The following is a 25,443-nucleotide window of genomic DNA, read 5'->3' on the forward strand; positions in this document are numbered from 1 at the left end:
TGTCTTCTTACTTGTCAGTTCCACTCGCTTCTCTATCTTGCGTCGGCGCTGCTTCCTTTCTCAATTAACACCCCCCACACGTCATGTCCAGCAGCTCTTACTCGACGACCTACGCGGCCGAGAGGTTCCTGGGCGCGCCACTTTTAAACCGCGCGTGAGTGGCACGTTCCAGACATGCGGGAAAACAAGGAAAAGTTGCGGGGAATCGTTGCCTCGAAGAGAAGGTTAGACACAGCATACGCAAAAAAGAAAAAACAAGAAAAAGAAGAGGGCTGCATAAACATAGGTTTGCGGTTGCGAGAGGTGTAGTTTGCGAAGAAAACGCAAGCGGAGTGCATTAGCGGGCCGCCCCTCTGCAGCTCAACAAGACAACGCGTGTAATAGATTGGCGCACACTTGCGACGCGATGACGTAATGTGACTGAAAGGTTTCAACTTACGCTAGTTAAGACAGAAAACAAGAAAATCACCAGCAGCCACAAAAACTATAAGACAGTGCAAAGAAGTGCGAAAAAAAAGCACTACTGCGTTATATTTGCCTGCACAGCCTGTTACGCGCTCCACAGTTACTGTCACGTCAGTTTAGTGCAGTTTCTTCCAAAATGGAAGACGAAGCATCACGATTAATCTGTCTTCGCCGAAGTGGTCTGTCCTGAAAAATCTGCGAATTTTTTTTTTCTTGGAGCAAGAGCAGCCCACCACGCATATATATATATATATATATATATATATATATATATATATATATATATATATATATATATATATATATATATAAACAGCTTAAGTCATGCACACGCTTATAAAGTCATTCCTTTCTTTCCATGCTCAAGAGATTTTATCACAGCTGCGTGCACGAACGCTTTCTATCGAGATGATGCCGACTCGTACACTTTAATGGAAGAGCTTAAACAAATCCAGGCGACATTGTGGGCGGCCCACTCCCGTGTTACTTATCGGGGAGACAGAATTTTCATAAAGTTGTTGCAACGTAATTACCCGGGTTTAAAAACTGATTAACCTATTCATCGTCATCGTCGTCGTCGTTCTCGTCATCAGCAACTTCGTGGTAATATTATTTATCGATTACGGCAAGCCAACTGTGAAACGGTACGGAAATAAATTTTGCGACAAGCGGTATTTCAGAGCGGATGGTGGAGATTTAAACACTTTCGATTTGGGTTGTGACTATGGATAATTTTGAATAAAACGATCATTCGAAGTGATTTCGTTGTAACGAGACTTCATTCTATTCCCGAATTCCAGTCACTGCTATATCTCGCGTCATCCGCATGAAGAATTCTTTGCCCCCGGCTTGGCTCACCTCTTTCCTCCACGTACGCTTATCTGCTTCCTTCTAATTCGGTACGTCGGCATTAATTACGTTGCTCGTGCCGTCCATGAGCTGTCCATCCTCATCACGTGACCAGCCCAAATTCCCGCCTTTCCACTAATTTGTGCTACGACATACGTCACACGATCACTTAGGCCTCCCGCCCATAATTCTCGTTTTTTATCCATCATATTTATATCGATGACTATGAGCTGGTTGATCTAAGCATCCGTTAAGAACGCATGGTATTTCTTCAACAACAACAAAAAAAAAAACCCGGAAATATAGCTGAAGAAAACAAATTCTGTACCTTTCAAGTCGGTTGGCACAGCTCTTCTGAATGCTCAATATGTACTCACATCACAACCTAGGTGTCAAAATATCATTTTCCTTTTCGTAGAACCTTTTTTCGTGGCATCTGATTGTGCGAGGGTGATCGTGCAGCAGCATAAGCTGAAAATAAGCGCCGGCCTTTCGTTCTTTCATAACATCCAAGGAATAAAGCGTACTGTCAATTCTACGTGCGAGGAATCAAAGTTTCTCATAGCGATCATCGCAAGGTCAGTTTTATCATATCGGGGCATGTAAAGTGCCAAACGTGCGCGCAGCGTACGCATAAACTGCGGCACCTGCCTAACCGATGCTGCGTCACAGTAGCGAAGGATGCCACCTTACGGTGGAGGGCAAGAAATGGACAGTGCCGCTTTATGCCGGCACGGAGCACTCGTCTAGTGACTGTTATGGACAAAGCAGCTTTGGCTTTACTCTGAAGCTCATGAGACCCTTTTTAGAAGTCCTTAAAGGGGCCATGAAGACGAAATACAACCTAGCTCAGTTTGCAAGAACTGCCCTTTGGTAACTAACTCCGCTCCATGCTAGCCGCGAGAGACGTTTAAAAAAAAATGCGAGAAATATTGTACAACTTTCAAATTTCGCGCCGCAGTGACGTATTATGGGCAGGAGTGACACAGTATAGGCCATCATTACAGACATGGTTATCATTGGGTTAACTGCACTTTAACATTCAAGTTACACGATCAAACCGAACTTGGGGCGCCACCAAAATCTCGCAGGCATATTTTTTGGCGGCGGCCTGGGCTGGCGGTAGCCAGTCGCACGAACACAATTCTGTGACGTCATAGAGAAATTCTGTGACGTCATGGAATTCTGGGCAGTGGCTGGGGAGTCGCTTTGGTTCGTATGTCCCTTAATATCTGCACTATAGAAGTTTGCGATTATATTGGTATCGTTGTTATCAGGACAAAGCGGTGATTTTAATAAACCAACTTGGACAATATCTTCATTGCCTCTTTAAGATTACCCTATTTAAATGGTACATGGCGGGCAAACCGGAATCAGGTTAAGGTTACAAAGTGATGACTGATTAGACCACGTTCGGCCAATCAAGGATTCCTTCATTAATGTAAAAAGAGGCAACGCAGTGAAGTGGACTAATCAACTCGTTTTTAGGGTTTTTTTTGACACACTGACTTCATTATTTACCTTTAAGGTCTTCCTGCCTTCCAACGTGTCTTCTATTTTAGCAGCAGAGCTGTTTAGGCCGAGCCTCTTCCGTCCGTCGTACCAAAAAACCTCGAAGCCTCAAGAAAATAATGTAGTTAAGGAGGTCGCGGGAATCGAATCCGGGGCCTTTACGCCGCGAAACGGCCAACCGAGCCACTGGGCCACCCCAAAGGCGCGAGGGGTACGGAGTTAGCAGCGGCGGGTTGGTCGGAATCGAACGTGGGCCTCTCGCGCAACGAGACCGGCGCCTGTGCGATTGAGCTATCATTGCATTCTGGGCGCACACCATTTCCTTTGGGTTCGTAGCGCGGGCGTTGGGTGTGGACTTGGCCGCGGGTTCTAGCGCGTGCAAACGCGGTCCACTTTGAGAGACATCTGAAATCCTGCGGACGAAACGATCCGGGCCTGCCAGTCATGGAGAGCTTTCAGCGGCAAGTTCAGTAATAAATGTAAGGTGCAACTGCCGACGAAGGGAGAGGGGCCACCAGCTCGGCTGTTTCTCCATTCTTGCACCACTAGTGCAAGCTGAGGAATTTTTTTTTCGTTTACATTTGCTAAACGTTAAAACACAACGCTTTCGTACCATTCCAGAAAAAAAAAAAAAACGTTTTCGTGGCGCGAAGACGCCACACAAAGTCGGCATTTTAAACACGCAAAACGCTAAGATAATTGCGAGAAATAATTTATTATGACGCAAAGTATCACAAAAAAAAAATGCGGAGGGTTTAGGAGAGAATCAGGCAGTGGGAGGGGTGCGTTCTATGAACCAGGAGCGCCAGAACCAGTGCGGGTGGAAGCAACATGTGCAGCAGCGACGAGTAGCGCCGTCATGTTCGCAAAGCTTCGCAAGCACAACCGCCATAGCGGTGGCCCGCAATTACGTACGTGGTTCGAATAGGCTCGAGGGCGTCGCCGCCGGGAGCGTCAATGCTCGGACGAGCCAGTCAGTAACTCCGAGAAATTTTTGTGAGACGGCACGGGGACAGACCAACGCGAAGGACAAACTTATTACGGGGAAGGGCGGGCTGCTTAGCCAACGCCAACCGCACACGCATGACGCGGAAAGACAGTCCTCCCCGAGGCGTGAAACTGACGTCATTCTCAAGGACGTGGAGGACTCCGTCTAACGAAAACAGCCGGGCTCGGTGTCCTCCCGTCCACCTGGCATTATGCGCAACATGCCAGACGCGCGCGGAACGCTCTCGTTCGCGGTCGCGCTGCCATCTGTATGCGTGGACCAGAAGCTCCTGAAATAGGCGGCTGTTACGAGTTGAACTTGCCAACACGCGGCCGCTGATGTCCTCTTAATGCGGAAGCATTGAATGGGCATTAGAGCGAAAAAGCCGGCGTTGGCGCCTTAACAGTGAAACGGTTCCATGGAAAGCGTTCCATAGCACGAGGTGTTCCACAGCACGCGCTTAGCCTCGGCTGTAGCGAGAGGGGGCCGTCCACGCCAGTACACCGCAGATGGAAAGAGCGGAAGAACCAATGAGGTTAACCTCCTTGGGAAGAACGCAGCCGAACGAGTAAATAGCAGCGACGTTCGCCATCGTCGTCAACCCTTCCTCTACACGATGGCAGGAACGAGTAGCGGCGCAGCGCATTGGAAACAAATAGAAGCCATACGAAAACATTGAGTCGGATAGCAAAGCAAAGCGTCTCAAGCGGCAAGATTACAGAGCCCTTCGAGAACGCAAGGCGTCTCACGTACCCGTTCGACCGGACCTTCACTCTTTGGCGTTCACAGCCCATAAAGAGTGCTCAGCTGTCGTCGGATTTTTAAAAGAAGCTGCGAAGACGAAGTGCTACTTCGGTTCATTAAAACGACTGAATTGACCCAATGACAATGCGCCAAGTTTAACGTGAACTTTAAACAGCTAGGTGAGATGTTGGGGAAGCGGGTGACGCAGTGGCGACACACCAGTCACTTTATTTCGGGCTTCTTATGACTCGGTAGAAAGTTGCTCGGGCGATTAATTGGCGACCACCGACAACAGCCATCGCCAAGAAACATGACAGTGCGATTGTAAAGGTGCCTCTACAGTTCAGTTTGGTCGCATCAGTCGAATGCTACACTCTTAAAAAAAAGGTCGGAGCATTCACTAATGGAATACTAACAAGTTACTTGTCCCAGTATACACTAGGTACTTAGTAACTGGAGGTAGTAAATGTAGCACTTGTCAGAATTACTAACCGAAGCAGGCAGTAGGCACCACTACCCCAACTAGTAAAGTCCCAGCGATAGCACTCTTCTGAGCTACATGCGTTTACTAACTGGCTATGCATGACCTAGTCATAAGCACGACCTAAATCTAGTGCTACCACTTCCTACACTCAGTTAATTTACTAACCATGCAGTTGTTAGTGCCAGAGCCTACGTACAAAACCGCGAGGTAGTAAGGTTCGTCAGGAGTTAGTAAATACGGCCGTTACTACCTTTTTACGACCTTTTTTATTAAGAGTGTAACATGCAGGGAACGCACCGATAAGAGATGTTTTCTCTCCTTCTCCACCTTGTTTAGATAGATTGATTGATTGTGGGATTCAACGCGTTGAAGGTACACCCATAGTCTACGAGGCACGCCCTAGTGGAGGGCCCCGGATTCAGCGAGCATCGAAGACGGATTGAAAGAGACGCCGTTCGCGGAGGATGCCGTCGCCCAACTTGGAACTGGAAACCCTTTCCAGAACAGTCAATGGACCTTTTTCCAGTCGCTCTGGGCATGTCCTACTCTCGCTCCCAGTGACTTAATTCGCTATTCTTGGGGGGCAAAATGTAAACAAAACGACGCCATATTGGCTTAGCCAGTTGAGAACGCCGAGTCAGCTAAGTGCTGCTCCGTTTTCTGAGCCCCGAAAGCGGCCGACAGGTAGGCGCTACGGCTGCCATCGAAAAATTTATCTCCCACGAAAACCACGCGTGGCGCCTGGTACGGCTTCCTCAACGGCGCAGGGCAGGCGGAAAAACAGGGGGCGTGTTCTTCTATAATCCCCCAAGTGTGTTTCGGGCGGCCGCCGCAAGAGGGCTATGCTGCTGGAAAAAAGTCCATTCCTACGAGGAGTGCATACAAAAAGTTAAAAAAATAGTAAATTTGTAAGAGGTATATTTTTCTGGCTGTTCCCAGGACCTACTCAACGCACTCGTGGAAATACCCTGGACTTACCTGCCCCCATCGTTGTTCCTTTTTAAATGGTGTGAAAATAAAATACAAGTTTGTTACAAACACAAATACAGGCCACTTTGAAAGCTATATTTATCGTCAGCACAGAGCCACACTGCGTGATTTTCTTGTAGCAGTAAACACCTCAACTAGCTTATGTTTCACTTCTGTTGCGATGTTCTTTAAAGTGGTTATCGAATGCGTTCATATTGCAGCAACTGAAAGAACGCCGGCCAATATAGCGATATAAATCCAGTGACGTCGCTTAAGGGTGCCATGTAGACAAAATATAATTATCCCGACAACAATGATACCAATTTTATCCCAAACTTCAAACGAATAACCGAAATAATGGAGAAAAGTGATGAAGCAGCGGCGACTTCCCAGCCATTTTCTGGCACCTTTTCTATGACGTCACGGAAACTTTTTATGTGCGATTGGCAGCCGCCATCCTAATTGCCACCACCAAGAAGCATTACTGCGCCTGTAGTTCCGTAGTAACTGGCCTGCAGTACCGTTTGATCGTTTTACTTGCGTCTTAACGCGCTGTTAAGACACTAGAAGCTTCGTTTTAGTGTTTGCCCATATTGCGTCACTTTGCCCATAACACGTCACGGTAGAGCGGAACATACAATATTATCAACATTTCATTATTTCATTATTTCATCATTTTCAGCCGAATTATTATTTCATAATTTTCATTATTTTCAGCCGAAGCTCGCTCTACTGCGACTCGCAGGGCGGCGTGGCTGCATTTTAACACGAGGAAAGAATTACACTGCCCGTGCCTTTGTGACCTGAGTAAGGTTTCGCCGTAAACGTGATGACTTCGCTTCCCATGTCGTAAGGACACCGAGCAGCACCTCGCCATTTCTGCAGTGATCGCATGACCACCTGCGTTATCAAATGGAGGTCACGTCGCCGCGATGTCCAGACACCATCACGGGATCGTGGGAAGCTCGCTGTGGCGTCATGAAAAATGGAGGCTCGCCCACGATCTCCTTGACGTCATCGTCACGAGACAATACAAGGATCCCGGTGACGCAGGTGGTAAAAAAGAACAAAATACAAGAACGGAGGCTCGCACACACCATTTAGATAACGCGAAAATTTTCGGGCACTCTTACTTGGCTAACACTTGCGACCCTTTCGCCTTATCGTTTGTATCGTTCGGCGAGAAGCGGTTGAGTAAGACGCGAGACACAGGTGTTCCGTTATCTCGGCGCCTCTCAGTGGAGGCTGGAAACCGCAGCGTCGTCGTTTACAAGTGAATCCCGCATCCCGGTACAAAGTTTTCCTTCTCTGACGACTTGGAAAATGCGGTCTCGCGGAGTGTCTAGCTTCACATGAATTTCTACAGGCTCGACGAGTGACGTATTATTAAGAAACAAAAAGAAAACAACATGAACGCAAAAAAGGAAGATTTGGGCAGATGAAAAAAAAAAATTGGCCTCGTATCTGCTCCTTTCGTTTCAAATGTCGACGAAAGATGATAGTCGACTGGCGTCCCTGGCAAGTAAATGCCTCCCTTCTCTTTCCCGCTCACCTCTCATGCTGTTCCTCTCTCGTCTTGTTCCTCCCAAGAGAACACGCTTGAAGTTTGCTCAAGTCAATTTAAATTTACCGCGTTCCACTGCTCCAAGTCGGGTGTCTCTATGCCAGCTCTGCCGTACGGCGGAGACGCGCGTGAATCGAGGCGCTCGACTACAACGTTTATAAAACGACGTTGCCCTACTCCACGAGCGTTACAAGCGGAACGTGGAACCTATCTACCGGAACCTTTCGCTACCGTGGCCGTTCGATTTCTTAAAATGCTGTCAGGAGCTATACTGGCGCGCGCGACAGCAGGTGACGGGTTTGTGCAGTTGATGTAGTATTTTATTTGCTATCTCAAAAACCAAGCATCCGCGAATTTGTTAATAAAGTAACACCGCAAATATCACTCATGTACTGATTTTCTGCCTTAAATTTGCGTAATGTCTTGTTCTTGCTCAACAATGTTGACAAGTATGAACAATTAACACCGGACTTAGACGTTTCGATTTGGCTGTGGGTATATAAGACCATAGCGTAGTTTATGTTTCACTTTGGCCGGGTGGCGGAATCGAGTCACAGACAGACAGACAGACAGACAGACAGACCAAAATTTCTGCGTTTAAGCAGATTGGTCACCATCCCGCCCTGCGAATGTGGATGTCGAGCAAAGCTGTCGTAAACCGCTACAAATGGTGGTAGAGGAGTGTATGAAATGTTTCTCGTCGTCTCGGCGGGCTTGTCGGTTGCGCTCGGCTGGTGTCACTAGATAAGGGTACAGAGCATCGGCACTCGCTTTTCCTATTGTTCCGTGCCGCCGCCATGATCATTGGTCATTTCGCATTACGTGACATTTCATAACTGCGACAGTTCATAGGCGCCGCCATTTTGTTTTTTATGCGTTTTAGTCGGTCAACTCTGGTTGTCCTCCCTTCTCTGCGGCTGCGCGCCACTGACGTCGTTCCGAATGCGCATCCGAGATAACGCGTCTAAGATCATTTCAGCAGCAGAAGTGTGTCCAAACATGGCGTTCTGCTGCATCTTAGGTAGTGAATTGCTAACAAACGACCCGGTTGAAGTTAACGGCAAGGCCGTAGATGCCGCAATCTCGCAGCACTGATAAGCGACAAAATGGCCGCCGTTGCTGACTTGCATGCCACAGTGGCGGTACTCTAATACCTTATCTAAGACACTACGCTCGGCTTCTCTGGCGGCAAATGCTGGGTCATAACCTGACGCATGCGTTCGTCGTCTTGGGCAGGAACTGCTCTATTTAGTGATACTAGTCCTTCCTACCTTCAAAGATAACCTGCAAACACATGGCGGGGGTGTCCAATGGTCTACAATCGCCTTATCATCCGCAATGTGGTTTCGATGCTTCTTTTGCGGTTTCCTTAAACGAATTCTGAGTTTTATGCTGCATGCCTGATCAGCAAGACGCATGTTGTCGGCGTCTTATGCCTTGGTTACTTGGAGTTTTTGCCCACGGAGATGAAGCCGTTGAGGGTAGGGGTATACAGTTTTGCTGTAAACTGGTAAAGAGGGAACGGCAGGGAACTAGAACGACAGGCGCTATAGGGTAGTCGGTCCAGCCTTAGAAATGAAACAAAATGTTGTGCGGCATCTTCATGAGCCTCACATGCGAAAGGCACCTGAAGTTATTAGAACGTCATCTGATTCGAATTTGCGATTTTACGCATCGAAACTATACTTCTGCAGGACCCAGACACGCTGAAGTGGAGAGCTACGGATAATTTAGAACACCCGGGTATGTTTAACGTGCGCCAATATACCAGCACACGGACGTCATGGTTTTTCACCTCCATCAGTAAAACGGCCGCCGCATTCTTCTCGTCATCATGCTCAGCAGACCAACACCCAATGGGACACCCGACGGGCCTCAACGGATGAGGCTCCGCACTCCCGAAAACCTGTTATACGGAACAGCGGCCGAATTCCTTCCAGGAGCAACTTTTTACACGACTCCGTCCGTTATTGAGGCCCGTGTTTGGCAGCACAAAGCCACTTTTCACGGAATCCTTTAAGTCGAGGCCCGTTTTTTCAGCCCGGAGGCATAATAAATCAGGCGCTCGCCTATGTGTACTCCCTTTTTGCAAACGTTTATGAACGGAGCGTTTATTCCGACGGCGGGTTCCAAGTGAACCGTAAGGGCCACTTTCCCCAGTGCCGATCGCGTTTAACGCGCCGAGGTTACACCTGGACCCCCTGGATGGCTCCGAATCAATTTCGACTGCCTGGGGGCCTTCAATGTGCGCCGAAATGTTAACACACGGGAGTTTTAGTTTCTCGCCTTCATCTGAAAAGCAGCCACTGAGAGAGAGAGAGAGTTCCTTTATTGGAAGATAAAGGAGAAGTCGACTTAGCCAACTGCTGCTTCTCGGTTTGAGGGCACCTCAATCAATACTAAGTCTAGGAGGAGAATAGACACAGAAGAGGATATGCAGAACAGAGGATATAGAGGGAGGATAAGAAAGATGGTGGTTTGCAAGCTGCGCGGCATCGACAGCACTGGCAGCATCACATCCGGTCCGAAAGTCTTGCGTCTTTTAAAGAGTCCAGCAGGGCACGAAACTGAGCCACGGCGGCGAGTAGGTCTTTCCCGTGCCTCTCCCGCCTGCCCGAAGTGCCTGTGGCTCCAATCTGACGACCCGACGTGTCGGTTTTCTCACGACCATAGCACATGAGCACATTCTGTGTTAAAATGGCTCTGACACAGCCTCTTGCGTATAAACGACGGGCCTTACGTCCGCGCCATTCCTGACCGGTTGATCTAGCTATTAGGTCCCTCCAAATGATCGCGACCGCTAAACGTCGGACAGAGCAGGCGTGCGCACGGCGCCAGGAGAGCGAGAGACGGGACAGCCTGCAGGGTGGTGAGCCGCCCCGCTTTTATCTCAAGGCCAGGCGCTGCTGAGTGTCGACGGAGGGGAAGGGTTTGCCTCGTAATGACGTTGTTCAAGTAAGGCACGCATGGCGAGCGTTTTTCGGGGCCCAGGGAATGAGGTCCCACCATCGGGGCAAATGATCGACTCGCTTCTTACCCTTCTTGCCGCGACGCACGGACGGCTATGAAGGGTCCCAGCGCACGCGAGAAGCGGCACAGGCCGGCCAAAGCGAAAAGAAGCAGGAAGAAAAGAAGAACCCGAAGATTTGATGAGACCACTGGGAGCAACCGAGCCTCTGCAGCTGCTTCTGCCCGCCCCGGCGGCCGTCTTGTTTCTGTTCTTCCTCCTCTGCCGCGGGAGGAAGAAGAAAAACGGGCACGCGGAAGCAAGCGAACGAGGAGTCTACAGGCCGCCCGCGCACTTATTACGGCAATTCCCAAGGAGCCCGGGAAATGCGAGGATCGTGTTCCCCTCAACGCGCTCGTCAAGCTGGCGGGGCCTGCGAGCTCCCAACTGGAAGCCCGCGAAAGTTTTGACCGGCCGGTGAATGGGTGGAAAGCTAAACGAGGAGGTGCTAATGAGAGCCCAGTTGCGCAACTCGATCGGCGTCACACTTTTGCCTTCTTACGGGACACAAACGTTCGTTCCATTTCAACCCTTTCTTGGGAGAGGGGGGGGGGGGTGGTGAGGGGTAATGGGATGTTTTTGTCTAGTGCGACCGGGAAAGCGTTGGCCGATTCGTGCCGATGATAACGCACAGTGAAGCTCACGGTATTAAGGGAATGAGCTTGCGCGCAGCAGCTCACAAGTTCGTGAGATGAAGGAAGGGAAACCAATATGACGGGGCGTGAAGCCCTTGCCTGGAAGGAAGGGTAAGTCAATGAGGAACCTAGTCTGAATCCCTGGACGAAGGGCCCCACCCGTAGTTCTTGGTAAACACTAGAGCCACTAGATGCTTATTTAGTGGCTCTAGTAAACACCTTCGAGCTCCCCAATCTCTCTCTCTCTCTCTCTCTCTCTCTCTCTCTCTCTCTCTCTCTCTCTCTCTCTCTCTCTCTCTCTCTCTCTCTCTCTCTCTCTCTCTCTCTCTCTCTCTCTCTCTCTCTCTCTCTCTCAAAGCACGGCAGCGCCGCTGAGCTCGCCTAATAGCGCTGCAATATATTCTATAAATAATATTATAAGCTCACCCAGCTATCTTTTGCTAAATGAAGGATCCTTCTGCCTGAAAATTATAGGCGTTGTGTAGTAAGGTGTCGGAATTATGGAGTTTTTGCCCTCGCAGGCATCGCACTTGGAGTTCCATCTAGCATCGCAAGTAACGACACAAAACACTGAAAGCAAAAACAGAAAAAGAGTGAATGAAGCAAAATGAACAAAGTCAGGCTGTAGTCAGCACGTTTTTGTTTTCGTCGCGAGACTCTTGATTTGTGCTGATGAGCCCGAGGAAGTGGGTTTGATTCCCGGCACCGGCGGCCACTTTTCTGATGGAGGCGAAAAGCAAAAACGCCCGTGTGAACAAGATTTCGGCGCACGTTAAAGGTGGTGGAAATTAATCCGGAGCCCTCCACTACGGCGCGTTTCATCGTCTGCGTTGCGTCGGCGTGTTAAACCCTACAATCAATCAATTTGTGTTGGCTGTGTAGGGGTACAATCCGTATTCAAAATTCAGCTTAACGGTTCGTCAGTGGTCCCTCATCCTTGAGAAAAGTGATATAATCGTGGTAATAATACGATGAGGCCTTAAAGGGTTCTGACAGCTTTGATTTCAGTCAAGTAAAACACGGGCGGTTCTTTTGGCCGAGGCATAGAGGCCTTATTTCCGTATCATATTTATTTGAGTCGCGCAACCTCCCACTGCGCTTATTTTAGGTAGCTGCGCGCCGTGTTTTATGTTCACATGTTTTTAAAAATATATATCTCTGGTCAAGTCCCTTGAAAGAAGCTCCTTCCAAAGGTTTCAGAGAGACGCTTTCCAAGCTGTTAAGCGATGAACTCAAACCCCTGTGTCATTTCCTCTCAAAACAAGTACTACTGACCAAAATGAAGTCTTGTTGCAGAATTAAACCAAGCCGGCGCAGATTTATTTCTACTTTGCTGCTTTTCTTTCGTGTGTGGGGTGTCGAGTTTTATATCATCTCGTCTATCATATGTCGTGTATGGACGCTGCACTGTGCATGTGTGGCGTGTAATAACTCAGCTTGCTGCCCTTGTGGGAAACCCGCTGCATTCCGATAGCGCTTTTTACGTCACCTCAAGGATGCCATGACTGCAGCCCATTATCTGGCTACGTACAACGAACGTTTCGTTTCTTATGCGCGCCAGCCAGTCGACGCACTCTTGAGCGTTTGAAAAATCCGCATTCAATGAGCGCGCGGCCTTGGTCGGCACCGAGTATACATGCGCTTGCGCATTGAGCTCGTAGCGCGGGCGTCCTTACCGGCTAAGCGCTGACAATAGGCTCGTGCTCGGCGAACTGAAATGGAAATGAAGCCTACTCTTCGCAAACTCCACTCTCCATCAGAATGGATATTTGGCTGTCTTCCCGAAGGTCCACGGACCCGGAGAAACCTACCGCCGGTTAGGCTCGTAACTGTCGGGGGGATAGAACCGGCGCCCCGATGCGGGGCGATGATGAAAAATGACCCCGATATCGGGCCTGATCTCTGCCCGGCGGTCACGCGGCCGCCCAAGTCTCCCTCCTCTACTTCCTCCTCCACTCTCTCCTCTCCATCCTCTTCCGCCAGGGCGAGCAGGCGCTCTCGAACGGCGCTTATTTCTTTTTTGTTCCTCGGGCGTCCTTCGCAGGGATTCGCAGCCAAACGCCACTCCAAAGTTTCGAGGACAAACCGAGTCGGTTCCGGGATGGCCCCCGCAGCTGCACGTTGTGATCCGGTTCGATAGAAAGCGCGCGGAGAACGGAGGTGCATCACGAGTTGTCGATGCTTGCTCCACTTATCACGCATCCGCTGTGTATCTTGTGCAGTTAGCGGTTGCGCGCGCGTGTGTGTCTATGCTTATCGGTAATGTGTGCGAGCAGCACGCGCATCCATCTCGAGGGTTAAGCTGGAGTGTCTAAGCCCACATTGTGGGCAGTATATGTCGGTTGCCAGAATAGGAAGGAGGCAAATTCTAGCACGAAACGGGTTACTATAGAGTGTATGTTCTCTTTGCCCCGGACCATATCGTACGGGTGTAGTGATAGCAGTGGGGAAACGTGACTCTATTGGCACGTCTCAGTGGATTCTTAGGCGAGATGAAACACCGGGACGCGAGCGAACGCTATGGCCACTGTGCGTCTCGGTGTATTCACAGAAACCGACCGCGACGTCTCTTTCAGCCGGTCAACGTGGTGTCGGTGCGGCTATAGGGAGTTTAATATGAAATTTACACTAGAAAGAAAGATCTAAGAAGTCTAGATACTGAAGATAAGAATGCACGGTGTAGCACAAGTGGGCATGGTGTTCGAGATTTCGGCGCGCGTTAAAGATCCCCAGTTGGTCAGAACTAATCCGGAGCCCTCCACTACGGCGTGCCTCATCGCCTGCGTTGCGTCGGTGCGCTTAACCCTACAGTCAATCAAATCAATTCGTTGGGTTCTATCGCCCGCCGGTCATTTCACAGGACCCGCACGTGTGGACAGGGGCCCTCCACTGCTCAACATTAGCACGGTTACCGAATCTCGGAGTAGGGCATGTGAGTTGCATGCGCCTCTCGCTTGTGCTGCGCATATACTTCATTTCATTACATTTTATTGCCTTAGGATGTTCTGGAAGAGGCGCCACATAATGGCAGCGTACCAGGGCTGGTAATGAGGGACATGCAAAGGAAACCTCATAGCCAAGAGCACGACTTAAAGGGACTATACAACACTTCTAATAAACGCTTTCACTCTTTCCTTCGCGTCTGGAAGCACTTTGAAAAGCTGCAGTTATCGCCAGACCGAGCGGCACTGCGTGATTTGCTCGTCGCATCAGATCCGCCTTCTGCTGCTGCTTTGCTTCTGGGGCAACTTATTGCTGTAACTGAAGGAAAGCCGGCTAATAGCCGCTACATAGCCTTAATGACGTAATTCGAGCGCTCGAAGAACGCCAAGACAAGGAAGGAGGGAAAGTTCTTTTGAGCGAGTTTCTTAGTTGTCTGATGGGCATAGAGCAGTCATTTTTGTCTGAGGTACTTTGTTACCCCTATTCTAAGTACTGGATGTGTTGATACGTTCTGAAAGGATCACGGATATATACAATAAGTCCAAAAAAGTGATGCAGGGTGGAGGATGACAATTATCCGGCCTCGTGTGCGTGCGTAGGCCCATAGGGTGACCGTCGATCCGCTGGCCTGGTAGATTTGTAGCTGCGACATAGTAAAGTTTGGTTTCTATTCTACGATCAGAACCCAAAGGCACAAGTGTTTTCTTGCGCGATAACGGGGTGGTCTGTGCAGGACAGCGAACCAATCTTCTGGAGCTTTTCTTTTACTCCCTCCCGTTTAAGTATTCCAAGAAAAATGGAGTTCAAAACGAGATTCTTGAAATAGTCTGAGGCCTATCTACACCTGGGTCACATCGCTATCACTACACGTCTCAAGTCGGCAGCTGTGAAGTTGGGACACTGAAAGCCGATACAGTTGAGGCTCTAAACGTATGCGTAATACACATTTAGGACGTTACCTAACCTCCCTGCCACTGCTCTGTACGTCTGTTTGTTTTGGGGGTGAAGGCCCTTAGGGGCTGGGGCTGGTGGCGTCTCCTGTCGTCGTCATCGTAAACGTCGTTCGTCTCATGTAGTCACGACACTAAAACAGCGGGGAAACTCGCGTACGCCTCGTGCTAGAACGTACCGCGTACTAAATAACACCGGGGCCTTCGTTAACGCATCGTGCTGGAGCGCTTCGTAACGCGTGCTAAAAAAAACACCGGGACACTCGTTAACGCCTCGCGCTAGAGAGCTTCGTGCTTCAAAGACAAAGAGACTTTTACAGCAAAGCTGTATACCTCTACCCCCAACGGTTAAAACGCCAAGGCGCCAAGAATACACTCATACACTGTATGCTTCGCCCCTTCCCAAGTTTCACGTTAGGGGAGATGGCCCGGGATTTTTTATTTTCGGAACATTCTTACAGATAGGTTCAATCATTAACTCGCTCAAATATAATTTTCTGGCGCTTCCAGACCTCACAAATTCTTCCCTTAGTCTTGTGTGTCCCCGTATTCTGAAAGTTGTTAGCCCGTTAAGTGTTATAACCCCCGCTTGTGCGGCGCCTAACGGATCGCTCATGCGATGACTACCTGGCGTTAGGCAATGCGCCAAAAGATCATACTCGCTTTTTAGAGCCGACAGAGTTATGAATGTTCTCTCGGCCTCGCTAAAATCAAACCTAAGCCCAACCAAACGTGATAAATGGGATTGAGAAACCGTCACTGCTTCCGTATGACCGCGATCACATAGACGGCAGAGCCTCGGCGCCGCCGAGTTCTTGCACAAGCACCGGACACCGCCCACATCGGGCTGTCCGTAACTATTCGCGGGCCGGAAGCGGTTTGCCGAGAACGTTATCCAAGTTATAAATCCCCAGCGCAGTTCTGCTTTTGACGACGACAGCCACTCCCCACACGTCTTGGCAATCTCCCCGTTCTCAATGTCAAGGAAGCCGGCACGCCCTTTCTGTCGATATACTTGCACGCGACTTGCCGGACGCTCGCGCGATTGGCCTGGCGTTGTTATCGCACTGCGCGGCCTGTTTATAATCCCTTGCGCTAGAATAAGGCGCCGTTACACGCGCAACGTCGCCGTATACTGAGCGTTAACCAATCGGAGATTGACGGCTCGGTTCGCCGGTCAAGGTCGGTACGTGTGCTGGCCGTGTTCCGGAGTATTTAAATTAATCTTCGATATCACATTCAAAGGCGTTCGCAGCGCCGTTGGAGGTCACTGCAGCCACGCCGAGAGAGGCCTTCATATCCTTGGAGAAATGATTGATACAACTGTCTACACTCGGGGCATGGGAAAACGGCCTGCGGTTAGTTAAGGGCTGAATTTGCGCGTGATCGGCCGCGACCGGAAGGAGTGAAAAAAACGCGAAGAAAGACAAGAGTAGAGGAACGATAAATTTGATCCCCTGGTGTAAGGTAATTAGTCTAAATAAGGTAATTAAGGTAAATAAGAACGTTTATACAGAAGAATTAGACGTTCGTGTAAGCGTCTCTTAAAATCTTTTCTCCTGTTTAGTTTTTATTTGCCTTCTCTAAGCGGCGTTTTAACTTCTTTCACTTGTTTTCGTAAAGACGAAGTTCAACGTGGCTTCTTTTGCGCGAATTAATGTTTCCACGTATGAGCTGTACCAACAGTATGAAGGCGTCTTGCCTGAATGTGTGTCTTTCGGTCATGCTCTTTTTAAAGTTAGAAATGCATTTTTCGACGTTACAGTGCACCGGGAGTCGAACACAGCTTCATAGCGAAGCCCAAAAACCCGCCGGTGTTCGCCAAGTTATGTTCGCATACAAATAAAGACAGTAAACACAGATAGACCAGAACTTTTAATACACGGGACATAAAGTCGCGAATCGACGACATGTTTTTGGTGGTGCTTTTTCTTATTCTTTTTTTTTCTCCTTTCTGTCGTTTTCTTTCCATTCCTTCCCTCGGCGTCCCAGCTCAAAATTGGAGTCTGCTCGTATACTGCCAGAGCTGGAGGCGCTACCTCGCCACTGTTTCAGCTTCAACAAAAAGACGGAAACAGCAAGCGGAAAAGCGTGCAGATTAATCTTCCTGCGGGACCGCTTTTCTTCCTTTTTTTTCCCCTTCCACTGCAGCGCCTCGAAGAACCGCTTATTGCTCTCGTTTGATAGCTTTCTAGTCGGGCCCCTCTCCGAGAACTTAAAGTTCTTTTACATTTCTAGTTTGTTTCTTTTGACCTCTCTCCTTATTCTGGCGCTATGCACGCAAGAAAACGATCGTAAAGAATGAAAGAACCAGAAGTGCTGCTATGACGGGACCGCCTTCAAAACAAGCCGATTTCAGCGTTTCTTGAGCGACCTGTTAGCCTTTATTGGGCGGGGAAGATTTGGCATGATGAAAGAGAGCGAGAGAGAGAGGGAGGAGGAGGTTCGGAAGAAGAGAGACGAAATCCTGCGCATAATTCTGGCTTAAAGGTTAAGCGCCGGCAGCGGCCACATAAAGAAGCATGCCAGCCGGAGCCCCCCCCATCTGGCCTTCCTCTAAAATCCCCCCCCCCCCCCCCACCCCCCCCCCTTTCTTGGTATGCCGGGGCATGATTTGGGTGCCAACGTTTGAGCGTGCGATCCGGAGCTGTTTGTGTTTGGAAACGCCTCAACGTGTTGCAACGGTGTCAGACCAGGGCATTAGACCCTCGGTAGCGGGCGCTGCCACGCTTACAGTACAGGAAAGCTTCAGCTTGGTATTGAAATTCCGGGTTGTAAGCCGCCCCTGTCGGCGGAAAAATGAGGTGCTCACGTGGCTTAGAGCGCCAAAGCTGCCTCAAATGGAACTTTTCTTTACACAAGAGCGCCAGTCGTCGGCGCACGGGAGTGGCCGCTTCTTGGAATCTTTGCGGCACGAAATTGCATCCAAGAAAAGCGTTCGGGAAACTGGATGCGCAGAGGATTTTATTTTTACTGATCGTGTACTGGCTCTTTTTTTAACAGGCGGCTGTTGTACAAGTCCTAAGTTCGCCGTTGCAGGAACAAATAACAAGAAAAGGACGAGCGCTCGTGCGCGCGTGCCCCGCGGCGACAGCCAAGCGTCCTCGGCAAGCGCAGTGGTTTTAGCAAAAAAAAAATAATAATAACAAAAAAAGAAGGAAAAACTTAAGCGCTGTCGTCGAGCGCTGCCGCGCATGAAAAGGAAAAGAATTCCAGCGCCAATGCCAAAGACGAAAAGTAACCCTGCTTGGGAGAAGTCACCGCGGCCGCCGCATTCTCTAAAAGCCATGCATTATGGGCAATTGGAGACATGGCTAAGAGTGTGCCAATCCTTCCCGAGACCACTTGCAGATCCTCGACTCGATGACGAAGAGCTGGTGGAAGTCTACAATGCTGAGGATTACTTTGCATCCACCACTTGCAGCGAAGAAGACGACGACCTCTTCGATGCATATGACGACGACTACTAGCAGCTCCGGAATTATGCAAACAAACTACGATACTGAAACTTACCTATGTTTCCGGCAATGCCCACCTACAACAGCTGCACCATTCGAGTCTTGTGCGTGTGTTCAAGCTTCCCTGAATTTTTTAACAGCAAACCTGTTTAGAAATCGCAATTTTTCCTGAACGCAGTTAAAAATACCAACAAACTGCAGAGCGCGCGCACGTGATCGCGGGCCTCGCGGTGACCGCCTGGCAGTTAACAAAACCAAGAAAATGCCTTGCGCTCGTATTTGCATGCCCCCCGATGACCGCCCAGCGTCCCCAGACGCACGTTTGTCAAGGCAAGCATATCCAGTTAGGGAGATTGGCCAAGACTGCGGCGACCACCCGGCAGTTAAAAAAAAAAAAATATCTAGCCATGCCTGCAACCATCCGCTAGAGTGCCGTCGGACGGCACTCTAGACACTGCGTAAAAAAAATCAAGAAAATGTCGAGCCTCCTCTGTGCGTGCTTCTCAGCGACCGCCCAACGGCTCAAGCGCACGTTTGTCAAGCCAAAGCATACCCACTTAAAGAGATCGGCCAAGATTGGCAAAAAAAAAAAAAAAAAGCTTCAGTGTTCACTGCAATCGTGACAACACTTGCTCGGAACGAGAAACTTCAGCGTTCGCACTTGCTCAGAACGAGAAAGACATGTGATAGCGTGCGCCCCTCCAATGTGATGCCCATTGTAAAAAAATAAAGGAAGCTCACAGCTATAGCAACAATGATGGAGTAAAGGTCGCAGTGAAGAAGAAGCAGACCGGCTGCAATCCTAGACTTCAAACCTTCGGGATGGTCGTGAAGATTGCGTACAGCTCCCGTAGCTTCAAGTCTTACGCATTAGTGTGAGCTTCATTTTTTTTAACAGTGCTGAACGTAAATTAGTACAATAGTTGTTTTAAAGATGATTGTATTTCTTGTGCTATTCCACCGGGAATTCCTTGGTCTGTCTGTCTGTCTGTCTGTCTGTCTGTCTGTCTGTCTGTCTGTCTGTCTGTCTGTCTGTCTGTCTGTCTGTCTGTCTGTCTGTCTGTCTGTCTGTCTGTCTGTCTGTCTGTCTGTCTGTCCCTTGATTCTGCCACCCGGCCAAAAGTGAAATTAATTCGTGAAAGAGACGTTTATATAGGCAAAACATTTCCAAACTACTAAATTTTGTAGCACACTCTAAACTTTCTAACACTTTTCAGCGGAAGGAAAACATCAGGCATATTTGAGGCAAAATATAAATACATTACTGATACTAGCAGTATTCTCTCAATAAAAAATATTCATGGGCGTAATTTATGCCACAGCAAAAAAAAAAAAAAAAAAAAAAAAGAAAATGCGATGAAAACGACATTTTAACCATAAAACACAGAAAGACCTCGCGGGGAGGACAGCAGTGTGAGAGGAGGGCGGGGGAAAGAGAAGAGGCAGTTACGGGGCAGCGGTGGCATGCAGAATACTGTCGTCTGTCGACGGCATTTGCAACGAAGCGAGCAGACGCATGGCTATTTTTTTTCTTGTTTATAGACATGGCTTTCTTGCCGCGAGATGCTGGGCCCGAGAAAGCGTGGATGATCGTAGACGTACACTATTCTTCCGCGAAACGAAACGCGGTGGCTTTCACTCAACTTCTCTACCACGCTCCTTCGCGATCCCTAATGTGCGAGCCTAAAGAGAAGTAGATCAGCCTTCTGGGCTTTGTCGCATCTAGAGGCATCCGCCACCAGCAAAACGGCGCAAAATTTGCCAGTGTGAAAATAAATAGCTCTGTCTTATCCCTCTTGGTTAATTTTTAACAAATTCCGCGAATAAAAAACAATTCACCCGCCGCGGTGGCTGAGTGGCTAAGGCGTTGCGCTGCTGAGCACGAGGTCGCGGGTTCGATTCCCGGCCGCGGCGGCCGCTTTTCTGATGGAGGCGGAAAGCAAAAACGCCCGTGTGCTCGAGATTTCGGCGCACGTTAAAGATCCCCAGGTGGTCAAAATTAATCCGGAGCCCTCCACTACGCCGTGCCTCATCGCCTGCGTTGCGTCGGCGCGTTAGACCCTATACAATCAATCAATAAAAAACATAATTCCATCTCATGCTGTGAAAACCGTGGTGATTCCTTTTTCTTTAAACCTCCAAAGTACTTAGTCTCAGGGCCCTAAACAGTTACGCCCTCCCCCCTCCCCCCCTCGTCATTACTAACCCATAATTGAAGATTCTCTGGACAAGGTGGAAATCGCCAGCCTTGGTTCCAGATTACAAAGCTTCAAGATTTGCAATCCGAAACTAAAGGCCAGGCACCCCATCTCCATGAGGTGGCTATTAAGCTATTAAGCGTATTATGAGATCATACCTGGTAAGCTCGTAAATACACTTTCAGGAGCACGTTCAATATGCTTACAAAGCACCAATATGAGGTCAAAAACGAGCAATTTGCAGGCGCAGAAATGAACTTGAACAAGCAAATTTTGGCATATTCGTCCCTAAGCGGCAGGTCGCCTCATGGTCTCCTGGAATGAGGGACTACTCTCACATCACCAGGCTGCAAATAGTTTTTCAACAATAACACAACTAAGCCTAATATACAGAGAGAGAGAGAGAGAGAGAGAGAGAGTCATCTCATTTAACCTGGCTAATTCCAAACGAAGCGACAAGAGCTCGATGTTTACAGTAATAGATATTTTCATGTTCTCGTTGCCGACTGGGCTCCATATGCGTCATTCAACAATGCCAAAGCAGCACAGCTTTAGAAACCACGTTTCTTAAAGAGGCGAAGGGTGGCTTGAAAGCTGTGGAGCTAAACCTCCGCTTGAGGCTGTGGGTGATTATTACAAAAAGAAAAGATAAATGTAGAGGGAAGATGTGCTTCTTCAAACGTCCGCAAAGCCGCATTCCCTGGCCCACGAAATATAGAAGGCTGAATAAACTATCAGAATACGGGGTCTGTTCTAGATTGCAACTTGTCGGAATCATTACGTTTACTTCTCCAAATCTTGTTTCCTGCGCTCGCAGGAGGCCTCGTCTAATTGTCACGTTTACGCAAATGCAATTATTTCTAGCTTGCGCGCTATTTCAAGGTTTTCCAGAGATGCGAGCTTATCAAGTCGGTGCATTCCTACTTAAGGAGTATGCCGCACAGAATTAAAAAACAAAAAAAGGTTATGCAGTCCTTTTCGTCGTCCTGGCAAGCCTAGAAGCACGAATGACTCGAAAGAATTGACCCAGTTTCACAATTTTTCCTTTCGGTGTAAACATTAGGCAATATATATAGAAAGCCCCTGAAAGCTTTTCGAAGCGTTAAAAGCGCGCGCAGGGATTATACGGCGAAAGATAATGCGTAGTAAAAGTACGACGCAGCAGATTAAGTGCGGTGAGGGATTACTTTCATGCTTGGCTTTTCAACGCTTCTCATGCCAGAACACATTTATCTTTTTATTTCATTTAGCGCTTGTCTCAGCAACCGAGGTACGCTTTATAAAGTCGAAAGTTCGCGTACGGCGATCTTTTGTTTTGAATGCTATTTTAACCTTGTAAACATCCTCGGGGTTTCTGTTTATATTAGCCGTGAAAGCTGCTCCCTAGAGTCCTCCATGTCATTGTAAACTACCTCATTTTTTAGCCGTGATATTGAACACAAAGCAAGTTATTACCCCGAACTCACGGAAAAAATCCCGGGCCATCTCCACTAACGTAACACCTGGGGAGGAGCGAAGCGTGCTGTGTATGAGTGTAGTCTTGGCGCCTTGGCGTTTTTGCCCACGGAAATAAAACCGTTGCGGGGTAGCGGTATACAGCTTTGCTGTAAAAGTCTCGTGTCTTTGAAGCATGAAACGTTCTAGCGCGAGGCGTTGGAAAACGAGTGTCCGGTGTTTTAGTACCGTGACTACATGAGGCGACGACAACGACGACGAGAGGAGACGCCGACAGCCCCTAAAATACCCCGGTGGCATATATTAATCTGGGGACCTCAACTACGGCGCATTTCAAAGCCCAGGCGAAGCTCTGTCGCATGAAACCGCCAAATTGAACAGTTCGTTCACCTTCAAATCTAACTTCGCACGAAACTTCGACTAACACCCAAAAACTTTCTTGCGATAGTAATGAATGTAGCACGATGCCGGAAAAGCTGGACATACGATACACGTGGAGATTGGGGTCCGATACGAAGTCACGGATGGAGATGCAACCAATCAAAATCGATTACAACGCCTGAAGTGCTAGTGAATCGCCAACACTTAAAAAAAAAGAGTGTAAAGAGAATTTGATCTCGTAGTTAAGCGCCTCAGGCTCAAGCATTGAGAACAAATGGGCGAGTCACCCATGCTTTCGAAATGTCGTATACAGGTAATGCGCTGGCTCATCAAGGCGTAAGCGGGTTTTTTCTTCGTCCGACTGAGCATGACATGGTCCGACACGGCCTGTCGGGCCCTGTCGGGTAGCTCGTGTTGGGCTATGTTGGGCGCCGAGGCCGAATTAGCTCGGCGAGCGAATTCATCCGGCTTTAGCGCCGCGCGGTGCCTCAGAGAGGTTGGTAAGGGCGATGGTGGCAAGGGCTAAGGGGGTGCCGAGAGTTCCGTTAGTCGCATGTGACCGCGCGACGGAGCAAAGCCTGCGCCGATTCTCCGCACACACCTCGTCCGTGTGTCAGCCAGAGGACGCCGGGCGATTTCCATTATTCGTCCCCGTTCCGGGTGCCTCCTCGTCTTCTTCCTTCCGGTGTTTTCACAGAGAAGAGGCCGCTTGTTTCCGACTTCTCCGCCGCCGACCTTATCGATCGGCTCCTCCGGGTTTTCGTTTCTGCTCGGCCGAGTGCTGCCTGCGTGTTCTCCTAACTCGATTTGCCGTACGGCTTCTGCAAACGACGCTTGTTTCGAACGCCATTCTTTCATCGTTCGCGAGGTCGCCTTTTCCGCCCGCAAGAGCCTGTCGCGGACGTGATTCAAATAAACGGCCTCAGTTCCCCTACCTCTCCGACTACTAACGTATTTGACCCCCCTCCCCCCCTTTTTTATTTTTCTCTCCCGTCGGCTTGAGAGCTGCAGTGCACTTCAAATGAAACAAGCAAACGGGCAGGCAAGCGCGAGTTAGTGCAGCTTCACCGGGCGCCTTTTGGCTGTTTACGCGCGATTTCGCATTTACTGCTCTGGTTTTGTTTTTTGTTTTCAAATGAATCTGGCGTCCTATTCGTGCGTTCAGAATTACCGCAGGTATATTCGGTACTAGCGAAGAACGTCAACAGCTTATGTAGTGTATCACTCCGCCGAAGCGAGGAACCCGGATGCAAGGCGCACACGTTTTGAAACGAGATTGTGCTAAATGCGTAACATCGTCTTCTTTTTCATACCTAGTCCTTTTGCATTCGCTGCAGGAATTTAAAAGGAGATTAAGCGCGAGAAATCACGGAAACGCCTCGTGTGACATTCAAAATACTCGCAGTAAGGCACTCTTTGCGATGCGCGGAGTAACAGCCGGCTGCGGTGATGAGGCGCAGGGGCGGCTTCCGTTGTCGCTCTTAGGTTGTGCCCGAGTGTTGTTCTTGCATATTGACGCCGTCCCGGTTGGCTTGGCATGGGATAGAATCAATACAGGCCGAGAAACGCGACGCAATGGCGGTTTACTCGTAGAATTGCTGGAAAATGATTATTTTGCGCGGGTTCGAGGGGCGTCCGCCTACCTGCACTAACTCTAGGGAGCGCCGAGGGAGCTCCGTGCTTCGTGGCTCCTGTGCACTGTTCGGATCAGAAGGAGCTCGTCGCAGATGCAACCACTCCTGCTACGAGGCCATCGTTTAATTTATGCGATCAAGGAAAAAAAAAAACATATTTTTACGCCACCTTAATGCCTTACAATCAGAATGCATGAAATAATACACTTAAATTTTCAAATCCTGCTTTAATTGTCTTTCAAATGTGCGGGATTTGATCGATCGATCGATCGATTTATTGGTTGGTTGATTGATTGACTGACTGTTTGATTGATCGATCGATCGATTGATTGACTGATTTTTGATTGATCCATTTATTGATTCATTGACTGACTGACTGACTGACTGACTGACTGACTGAGTTTGGGGTATTCAACGAAATTAGATGATGTTACCCGGGTGAAATGTAGGATATCGCAAAGGTCATGGCTTACGAGGTTTGACGGCCGTGAAGCGGGCTCGGGTACACTGCTCGGGTGCTGCCGTCTTCTGTCGAGCAGCGGCTCGGCAGCGGACGGCTGGATCAGTGCAAAAGCACGTCTTATGTGTGGACGAGTACGGAATCTCTTCTTGCAGTCTGAGGTGTCCGTTAGCTCGCTACACCGGCATAGTGGAAAAACAGCCATTGCGCACTTCCAGATTGTCTGCTCCGCTCTCTCTGACCAGCGCAAAGGATTACGGGCGTGCAAGTGCAGCATCCGGATGTATAGCTGCGGTGGCATGTGCGCGCACCCTTCAGTTGGGACGTGATTCAGTGTTCCTACAGGAAGCGGGTCTCATTTAGTTCTCATTTCATTGTTAACCAAAATATGCACCGTAGAATGTAAAATACTCGCAAAACCTACACAAATATGCGACTTTAATTAACCGCCGAACACTTGTACTTTATTTAAGAAGTCTGCGCTCCTGAGAAATCCGCAGGTGCGTTAACTGGATTTACTGCTGCGGTATGGCGCGTAACCGGCTCGACTATAGAATCCCTCGGCTCTTCGTTAGGCATGCAGAAGCAGATAGCATCAGTCCTGGCCTGCGCGTCTTCTGTTTTTAATATTGAACCAATTCCTTGATAAGATTTCTTGTTTTTTTTTTTAAATTGTTCTTCTTTCGGCTTCTCCCTGTTCTTTTTTCTGCTCCTTCCCCTTTCAAAATGAAGTTCTCGCCACTGCGC

The 25,443-nt window shown here is 48.9% G+C and overlaps 1 protein-coding gene across 1 annotated transcript in view; it reads right to left on the reverse strand.

Annotated features, from left to right (window-relative positions):
• Nucleotides 1-3,970, reverse strand: part of LOC144174688 (cGMP-dependent 3',5'-cyclic phosphodiesterase-like) — a 128,245-nt gene extending 124,275 nt beyond the window's left edge. The window contains exon 1 of the mRNA XM_077703502.1: nucleotides 3,742-3,970. Coding sequence (XP_077559628.1) covers nucleotides 3,742-3,955 — 214 coding nt within the window. The 5' untranslated portion in view covers nucleotides 3,956-3,970. The remainder of the gene's footprint in view (nucleotides 1-3,741) is intronic.
• Nucleotides 3,971-25,443: the final 21,473 nt, after the last annotated feature.

The sequence above is a fragment of the Haemaphysalis longicornis genome, unplaced genomic scaffold, assembly GCF_048455015.1.
Source record: "Haemaphysalis longicornis isolate Haplotype H1 unplaced genomic scaffold, Haemaphysalis longicornis Haplotype H1 scaffold_3, whole genome shotgun sequence".
NCBI classification, from domain to species: Eukaryota; Metazoa; Arthropoda; class Arachnida; order Ixodida; family Ixodidae; genus Haemaphysalis; species Haemaphysalis longicornis.